General features: G+C 45.9%; 1 protein-coding gene and 1 long non-coding RNA gene across 3 annotated transcripts; one reads left to right on the top strand and one right to left on the bottom strand.

The window, feature by feature from the left end:
• Positions 1-97: 97 nt before the first annotated feature.
• Positions 98-1,519, bottom strand: LOC310830641. The gene is made up of 2 exons (XR_014557663.1): positions 1,417-1,519; positions 98-511 (listed from the first exon to the last, which is right to left on the bottom strand). It is a non-coding gene; the product is annotated as an uncharacterized lncRNA (long non-coding RNA).
• Positions 1,520-1,588: 69 nt separating this feature from the next.
• LOC310830640 (tubulin polymerization-promoting protein family member 2-like) lies at positions 1,589-5,090 on the top strand. Of its 2 annotated transcripts, none has more exons than XM_083710448.1 (4): positions 1,589-1,699; positions 2,285-2,462; positions 3,409-3,562; positions 4,832-5,090. In XM_083710448.1, the coding sequence occupies exons 2-4, from the start codon at positions 2,290-2,292 to the stop codon at positions 5,012-5,014; spliced, it is 510 nt and encodes a 169-aa protein (XP_083566574.1). In that variant the 5' UTR covers positions 1,589-1,699; positions 2,285-2,289; the 3' UTR covers positions 5,015-5,090. The 2 variants fall into 2 exon arrangements, with proteins under 2 accessions (XP_083566574.1, XP_083566575.1); XM_083710449.1 differs by having other exon boundaries at positions 1,650-1,868.
• The last annotated feature ends 4,130 nt before the right edge of the window (positions 5,091-9,220 follow it).

Genomic DNA, 9,220 nt, shown 5'->3' with positions numbered 1-9,220 from the left:
CAACGGGCCCAGATTAAAGCTACTTGGAGGCCCAGGGCTATGAGATCTCAGGAAGCCCAAAACTTAGTAGCATCTGCTCATGAGAAACAAAACCTTGTCTCTTCTTTATCTACTCAATGAAATTAGAATGCTGCCAAAATGTTAGCATTGATAAAAAGCTTGTTTCCTTAGATGCTTTCTGCTTTTTTCTTGTTGGAATTGTCTGCGTTTGGGCCTTCAAAATTTCATCTTTAAGAAACTCCCATCTATCTTGGACTCCCTTCTCTTTGAGTATTTCTGACCATGGGATCTCACCCAGTAGCTCCTTCAGCTTTTTGAAACTGGCCTTTTTAAAGTCCAGAGTGCATGTCCAACTACACTCAGCTTTCCCTTGCCTCTGTATCCTGAAACCCAGGATAACATGATCACTTCCTCCCACATTTCTGAATACTTCCACTTCTTTGATCAGCTCCTCCCTGTTGGTGAGTACCAGATCCAAGATAGGTGATCTCCTTGTTGCTTTTTCCATCTTCTGGGAAATGCAATTGTTAGCAAGGCAATGTAAATCCAGCACTGCCAATGTAAATCCAGCACTCCGTGTCAGGGGGCCAATTTGGCCAATGATGCCACTCCCCCCAAAACATTCCCACTGGTGTGCTGGCAAAGCAAGACCACCCACCTATTAATCTCCTGGTGCCATCATGATCTCAGATGATTAATATGTGGGTGGCTGTACCCAGTTATCAAATTTGGCCCACAACGTGGGAAGATATTAAGATCTGTCCTGCTAGGCCAGAAGGATTACCATCCCACCATTTTCTTGTCTATAAACCCAACATGGTATATTGTTTGATTTCTTTTATATTGACCTACACTTCGCATATTGTTTTGAGATTCTTTTATGCTGTATTTGATTTTTATGTCATGCACAGGGCAATCTCCATTTATGCAGGGATTCTGTCCGGAAGACACGCATAAGGGAGTCCCTTCTTCTGCTCCCGCCCCGCGCCCTTTCAGCACTGAAAAGGCACGCTTCTGGGCAGGAGAGTGTGTGCTGATTGCACGCAAGTGGGGAAGATGCCTGTGTTGATTTTGAGATCTTGTTTGTTTGAGATTTGGTCCCCATTTTGCACATTGTTTTGACAGGCTTTTGTAAAGTACTGGACCTCCAAGTTGTATCATGTTCTGAAACTGTTACATATGATTTATATTTTTTGCACATCAATCTGAAATTATTTAGAATCTAAAATGATTAAGGAGTTTTCTAAATGAAATAAAATAACAATAACAAACAAACAAACAAATTGATAGCTGTTGCTCTAAAATGTACCCGAATTTTAAGAGTCTGTAAACCAGCTTGTGAATCTCTGTGTAACCAGCAACTCTCTGGGTGCCATCTCAATTTCAAGTATGTACAAGAACAACTATGTGAAATACCTTCCTTTCTGGTCACACCTTTCTGTATTTCTTGCTCCAAAATACTGTGATGTTGGGCCAGAGTTGATAAGATGATCCGGAAGCTAGAAGGCTTTCATTTTACATGGAAAAACAACCAGCACCCTGCCAATCTGCAACGCAGAGCAAACTATGATGTCATAGAGAACTTGACACAGTCACAATGACCACCACAACTTGCCACCATCAAGCCAGTGGTGCTTCTGGCTCAGAGCAGGCTATCCTTCCTAGGAGGAACAGGGCAGGAGCAGAACATCTAACTCAGGTAAGCCCAAGCTCAAATTAGAGCAGGGGTGGTGAAAATGTGGGCTTCTAGAAGCTATTGGTATACAACTCCCACCACCCTTCATTCGTCATTGACTTTTCCGACTGAAACTGATGGGCGTTGGTGGCCAACAATATCTAGAGAGCCACAGGTTCTCCATCCTTGATTGGTATGCATGCTTTTATTTGTTTTGTTTTGCTTTGGGTGCTACTTCAAGTTTCAGTTGTTGGGAGTAAGATTCAGGGCAAGGGCGAAAGGCCAACCCTTGTATACAAGTGGTACATTTCAACAGCATTTGTACCTCCTAATATACCTCAGAAAAACAGGTTCTTTTAAGGAATAACCAGGTGTGTGGTTTGATAGACCTATGTGTGCATGAGAGAGGGAGATTTCGCTCCAAAATGTTTACCCCTGGACCTTCTTACACAGCTGCCAAGGAAGCACAGCATAAAACAAAGACACCATCACTACAACACTGCTCACCCTCTGCCTTTTTTAATAGCTCAAAGAGGGCTTTCGAGATAGTCTTGCTGGAGGGAACCAGGAACCCACGTCCCTTTTCATTCCCATTTCCCACTATTGCAGGAGGCATGGCATCTGAGCTGGAAAAGGCCTTCCACAGATATGCTGTGTATGGAGACACAGCTGCCACTGGAACTGACATGACGGGCAAGAACTTCTCCAAGATGCTGAAGGAGTGTGGCGTGATGGATGGGAAGCTCGTAACCAGCACTGATGTGGATATCCTCTTCAACAAAGTCAAGTGAGCTGAGGGTGTGAGGGCTGGGTGGATTTGTGTTTGGACAGGCGTTTTGGGCCAACCCCATAGCTAAGGGCCACTGGAAGGTTGTCCTGATCCAAGCCCTGTGTCCTCTCTACTGTGGAACGGCTCAACAATCCTGCAAGCAAAATCAGTCCAGCCTTTTCCATATGCTCTTATGGAGATAACAGCACTTGCCTTACCCTTCAGTAAGATCATAAGAACCTGCTGAATCAGGCCAGTGACCCACCTAGTCCACCATCCTGTTCTCACAGTGGCTGATCAGATGCTTATGGGATCCCAAAATCAGGCCCTGAATTTGGCAGGAAACCCATAGGGTTAACCCTACTCTAAGCTGACCCATTGAAATTTCATTAATTTCAATGGGTCAGCTTAGAGTAGGGTTAACCCTATGGGTTTCCTGCCAAATTCAGGGCCTGATTTTGGGATCAGAATAGACTCACTGGAGTTATTGGGCCTGGCTAACTTAGATTCATTAAGTTAGCCAGGCCCAATAACTCCAGTGAGTCTATTCTGAGTAGGACTGGCATTGGACACATCCCATAAGCAATCCTACACAAGAAGCATAATGAGGCGGCAGAGTCCTGAGCTGGACAGATCTTTGAATGCTTCTGGGTTGATGTTTTTTTGATTTTTAAAATTCCTATTCAAGTAGAAAATGAGCACATAAGGAAAACTGCCAGCCTGGAACTTTCCTCATGGATTTACTGGTTTCTACATTCAGGGAGCTGGGTGGTTTTTTTGTCCCCCCCCCCCCAAACTTGGGATGCCATTAAAAATGGTTTCTCCCACCTGCGATGTAAAGTGGTGCAAATCTACACCAAGATTCATGTCAGCTGTGGGTGTGACACTGTGTGTGGATCTGTGAGCAATTGGGAGGGTCTGCTGTAAGTGGGGCTCAAAGATGATGCCGTTCTCTTGTCTCCAGGAGCAAGGGTGCCCGCAACATCACGTTTCCAGAGTTCCAGGAAGCCCTGAAGGAGCTGAGCACAAAACGCTTCAAAGGAAAGTCACCCGAAGATGCTTTGGCAGCTACACACCAGATGCTGGAAGGCAAAGAACCAGGCAATGTGGGGGTAACGGTGAGTGACAAAGAGCTCCCCTGCGAAGGAAGAGCACATCCAAACTGTCCTGCTTCCACCCCCCCCAAAAAAATTATTGGGCTCTTTTGGGCAAAACCACCACACAAACTGCCAAGGGCGGACCCTAAGGACCTGTCTACAAAACTAAGTTGCTATGAAGCAGGACTGGGAACCTCAGCTCCAGGAGTCAAACGTGGCTGGACTGTGCCCTTGAACTTTGATAATGCCTCTTGCTTATAGGAATAGAGGACAGGCAGCAGTGGGTGTAGAAACTAGTCAACTGCACTATCACAGAGCTCTCCTGATGGGGACCCTGAGGTCCAGCTGACCTTTACCAGCAGCCAAACTGTTATTGTGGCAGGCCCTGCCCTGCAGAACACTTTGCCAATGGAAATCTGGCAGGAGTCATCCCTGCTCATTTTTGGACTTCTTCTAAAAACTGTGTATCATTCAGACGGACCTTTCAGATTTGCCAGCCAGCTCCTCCTGATGTGCTTAACATTGTTCTTGCTTTTGTTGTAATGCTTTGTTTCTCATCCATATATTTTAGATGAAAGTGTGGTTCATGAATATTTAAAGAAATAATTACATTTGTTGTGGTGCCCACATTTACCTCTGGTTTGGCCAACCATTGGCATGTGGCCCTCAGAAAGTTTCCCAGATGGTAATATGGCCCTCAGGCTGAATTCACCCTGCTTTACTATCTCCACATTGGCAGGTGTCAGCACACATGTTATCATCGGGCAGCTGCCAGGGCCCCACTGTTGTGTGTCCTAATTCACCTCTATTTCCCCCCCCCCCCGGCCATTCTTTAAATTTTCCACAATGCTTCTCAGCAAGCATTATATGTGGCACTAAAGGAAATTGAACAGATGGCTACTTCCAACGCCTTGGTGCTGCTAGGGTCACTGCCACAACAGCCAGGCCAATTGGGCCTCACCAGACCTCTTCCCCACTATTAGACCTCTTCCCAATATAGAGCAGTAATGGACTCAATGCAATCCTTAGAGCCCAACCACTTTAGGGATATAGTTCCATCCTACCCATGAGCCTTTGCTGTACAGTCAAGGGTTGTGCGGACCAGCAGCAGTTTGTGCTGCCCCATCCCTAAACTTTCCGTAGGCTGGAATAATCCCATGACTCAGGCACGCTGGCTTGGTCCAGTGTTGTGGGGGCTGGAGCACCCAGCCCACCCAGCATCTATGCCATGACTAATCAGCACCCACCACAACCATCACCACTTAAGTGTTCTGCTTGCTTGTCTTGCAGAAAACCGTTGCGGCTGGTGCAGTGGACCGGCTGACAGACACCAGCAAATACACAGGCTCCCACAAGGAACGTTTTGACGAAAGCGGCAAGGGCAAGGGCATCGCAGGACGTGCTGACCTGGTCAGTAACAGCGGCTATGTGGGTAACTACAAGGGGGCTGGAACCTATGACAAGTCCCACTAGATGTGGGGCACAGCCTTCTGAAAACTCTGCCTGTTCCCACTGCCTTGGAAGGGTAGACAATAAACATCTGGCCTGATCTGTTGCTCTCCTGCGTCTTATGTGTGCCTCTGGTGCCTGAAAGAGGAGAGTGTTAAAACTCCCTTCTCCCAATCTTAAGAGCATAAGAACTTAAGGAGAGCCTGCTGGATGAGGCCAATGGCCCATCTGAGCCTGCATCCTGTTCTTACAGTGGACAGCCAGATGCTGGAGGGAAAACCAAAAAGCAGGAATCAACCACAAGAGCGCTCTTGTCTTCTGTGATTTCTGGTTGCTAGTATTCCGAAGCATCGCTGCCTCCCAACTGTGGTGACAGAGCACAGTGATCATGGCTAGTAGCCATCAACAGCCATGAATTTACCAAATCCATCCTGTGGGAGCGAGTTCTGTAGTTTAACTATGCACTGGATGAAAAAGTACTTTCTGTCCTGATCCTTCCAACCCTTCCCAGTTGGGTGTCACCTGTGAATTTGATCAGCATCCCCTCAATTCCTTCTTCCAAGTTGTTTATAAAGATGTTGAACAACAAAGGGCCCAGGACAGAACCCTGTGGCACCACACTTGTCACTTTTTTCTGAAGCTGTGTGCGACAGACACCAGCAAATAAAACTTTCTGCATGTTATGCTGCAATTGTGGGGGTCCCTCTGCCCTTTTTTGCTGTGCCGTTTCCATCATGGCCAGCAGAGAGCAGCAGCCTACCACCAATAACCCTAGGCAATAGGCGCTCAAGTAAAAAACATGCCAGTGCTGGTCTCTCATCTCCATAGGGTGTGTCTGCAGCAGCTGTTTTCCATGGAACAGCTGGTCCAGTCTTTAGTTCCTCTGTCCCTAATTAGAGCTCGATTTCTTCTGCAGCTCATCATCCACCACCCCAATAATGTGATTAGCATTTTTAATAAGGAAATTGCTTTTTCCTGCACTGAAAGAACATTTACTGTTCAAACAGATATATAAGCGAGTGCCAGCATTGCTTAAAGAAAAGCTGGAAAAGGTCAAGAAAAGATGGAAACTAGGGAATGAAGAGTAGAGGACTTTCTACAGGGGCTAGCACCGTTACGGTTAAATGCTATGAGTTGTATCTAGTGTTAGACTCATTGGGATTAAGGGGCCTAAATTAGTAAAGTCCGTTAATTTCAGTGGGTATACTCAGTAGAATTGACATTGGATACAGTCAATGGTTGTCCATGAATACTCAGAAGTAAACACCACTAGAAGTGCCAAGAGGCTTAGTCTCATGATGTAAGTGTGGCTAGACGTTTAGCCATAATTGGACTTGTTCATATTTTGAAGATAAAGCTATTCTGGGGTGTTTGCTAGATTCAATGAGAATGGGAGATACAGCTGTTTCTTTGTAGATTACATTTCCTTTCATATATGTATCTCAGAGGTATTGATACTGAAGTTTTGAGATACCTATTTTGAGATAGGAAGAACTGAGTGGTTTAGAAAATGGATGATGAATCAATTAAAAATTAGTTAATAGCATAACTTCCACATGACATGCAAAGCATGTTGGAGCCCATCTCGTGGTATTTACACACATGTAGGCTACCTACGTTTCTGTGTGCTGCTCTGGTTCGCCAGAAGCAGCTTAGTCATGCTGGCCACATGACCTGGAAGCTGGCTCCCTCGGCCAATAAAGTGAGATGAGCGCTGCAACCCCAGAGTCGGGCACGACTGGACCTAATGGTCAGGGGTCCCTTTACCTTTACCTTAGGCTACCTATTTGGAGACAGAGCATGGAGGAGTATGATATTTCTTTTCACTTTGTTGAGCTGATACTTTAGCTTGATTTAAGCACAGCTGCAGATGAGAGACAAATGTTGTAACATCAAGGCCACCATCCTATACAGTGTTAAGCATGTTTAAGCTCATGGATTTCAATGGCTTCAAGCACAAACATCTTTGAAATGCAGTGGCTTGATCTCTGACAGAACATTACATTCCCACCTTCCCCTTCCTTCTGAAGTGTCAAGCATGCTTTTTGGGAAGCTGAGGGACCCTTGTGAATTAGGCAGGAAGGTGCAGAGAAGAAGGAAATTGGCAGAAATAATCTTCTCCCACTTACATTAATGGGGGGAGCAGCTAGGATCTGGAGCAAGCCAACACATCTAAAAGAGAACATAACTCTATGGCTGATTTCCCCTCACATATATTGAAGTGCCACTTTATGACTCAGATGGTGGGAGTCGGGGAAGCATGGTGCCCAAGCCAACTCTAGTTGCACATAGTTAAATGGGAATAGTTGTGTGATAATATAATGCAGATAAGAGGACACCTGCATTCCTTTGTGCTTCCGCAGACCTGAATCAAGTGCACAGCAGCCCGATGCAGATCAATGTGGATTGTTTCCCCCACCCCTCATTCCTTCCACTTGCAGACACCCAAATGATGGGTTTGCTAGTCACAAGGAAATTGTGCCTGACTTGAAATGGATTGAGCCTAAGAGTCAGGGAAGAAGCTGAAAGAGGCTTGTTTTTCACCCATGGCCTAATTCAAAGGTCTCCAACAGGACTGCTTGCCCCCCACCCCCCCAAGGATACCATGGCTTCAGCCTTACAGGACGTTGTTTGGCATTCCAATCTCAACTTTTTTTGCGCCGCTGCCTTTTTAAACAAAAGGCCTTCCAGCCTTCTTGCTGGAAGCGGAGATGGGGCCCAAATTCAGTTTTTAGTGAAAACATTGGACACAGTCACATGGCCTCGAGCTGGGATGAAGGCCCAGGCCTTTGCGGAGACAGGTTCAAAACTTCCCCATTCCACAATGATGGATACTCCTTTTGTTCCTTGAAACTAACAACTAACAAAGGCTTTGACCCTCTCCCCCCTCTCTCTTTTTGGAAGCAGTGGGGGAGAGGCAGCACTTGGCAGCATGAGTGGTGTTTTGGTCTTGGAGCTGCTTGCTGGAGCACAATGGCAGAGGGAAAAGATTTACACTTTTGGCTCTTGGTGAAAGGTTAGCCCTGCAAAGAGGAATGTCAGCTCCACTGGAAGGCTTGGATGGAAAACAGATCTGCAATGGGGAATTCTGCTGCAAGGCAGTCTCTAAAATCCCTTCCATGGGTGCGGGTTCTTTGAATGCTCACCTACATAATAAAAACATGTGTAGTAAATTATTAGCTCAGGAATCTGGGTCCAAATTTGCTATCTACAGGGAGCATTTTAGTAGGGGGGAGCATTAAACACCCCGCCCACCTGCATGGTTCAGTCCAAACAGGACAGTATCATATTGCTCTACAGGCTCATCCATGCTTCTGTTTCCCTGTGATTTCTAGTCACAGGTCCAAGAAGTTCTTCTTTTGTCCTGCTGCTTTTCCTGGGAAAACTTGCTGTTTACTACTGAATCAGAACAAATGTCAATCAAGTTTTCTGGGGATTGTCGTTTGTTCTGATTTACAAGTAAACAGCGGGTTTCCCTGGGGAAAAACAAAAACCTCTAGAACCCGTGACTGGAAATCATGACACAAACAGGAGTGTGGATGAGCCTTACCTCTTCCAAGGCCAGATACAATAAAAGAGAGCTTTGGGATCTCCTACAGGAATATCGGCAAAGTTTTTGTTTGCTTGTTATTAGACCCGTAAGAAATGATTTGAAGATCAGCAAGTTAAGTTCCCTAAACTTAACACTCTTGTCAAATGAACTGGCTATTCAGATGATTCCCCCACCTGAAATCTGCACCTGTACATGTCTCTCCCCGCAATTCCATTGCTTAAATAGCAGTTGTGGGGCTGAGGTGGTGGGGAAAAGATTTGGAGAAGGGCATGGTGTTAAAGGTTACATACTGCCTTTCAGAGCACCAGATGCCAGTGCTGAAAGCAAAATAAAATGAATTAGCTAAGCATGACATGCAGATCATTGGCTTGTGGTCTTCCTTGATGCATCACATCTGGCTTGACCACCAGTTCTATGTAGCATGTACACCAGGCACAGGGAGCCTTTTGCCCTCCAGATGTTGCTGGAACTACAAATCCCATCAGCCCCAGCTAGAAATACTAATGGTCAAAGATGATGGGAACTGTAGTCCAACAGCACCTGAAGGGCCATTGGTTCCTCACCCATGATGCAGACTGTGAAGATGAGCTTCAGTTTTGATGGGAAAACATAGGGGAGTGGATTTCCCCAGCCTTTCAAGGCAAAGTGGAGGTTCTAATCACCACTGAGGGTTGTGA

Source organism: Podarcis gaigeae, assembly GCF_964106915.1.
Source record: "Podarcis gaigeae genome assembly, chromosome: 13".
NCBI lineage: Eukaryota > Metazoa > Chordata > Lepidosauria > Squamata > Lacertidae > Podarcis > Podarcis gaigeae.
This window is presented reverse-complemented; position numbering and strand designations above follow the sequence as displayed.

What these genes read in the sequence shown, in the direction of transcription:
- LOC310830640 (XM_083710448.1), top strand. Translation starts at nt 2,290, where the DNA reads ATGGCATCTGAGCTGGAAAAGGCCTTCCACAGATATGCTGTGTATGGA. An exon ending in ATCCTCTTCAACAAAGTCAA is followed by an intron (nt 2,463 to 3,408) that starts GTGAGCTGAGGG and finishes TCTTGTCTCCAG; the next exon opens with GAGCAAGGGTGCCCGCAACA. An exon ending in CAGGCAATGTGGGGGTAACG is followed by an intron (nt 3,563 to 4,831) that starts GTGAGTGACAAA and finishes CTTGTCTTGCAG; the next exon opens with AAAACCGTTGCGGCTGGTGC.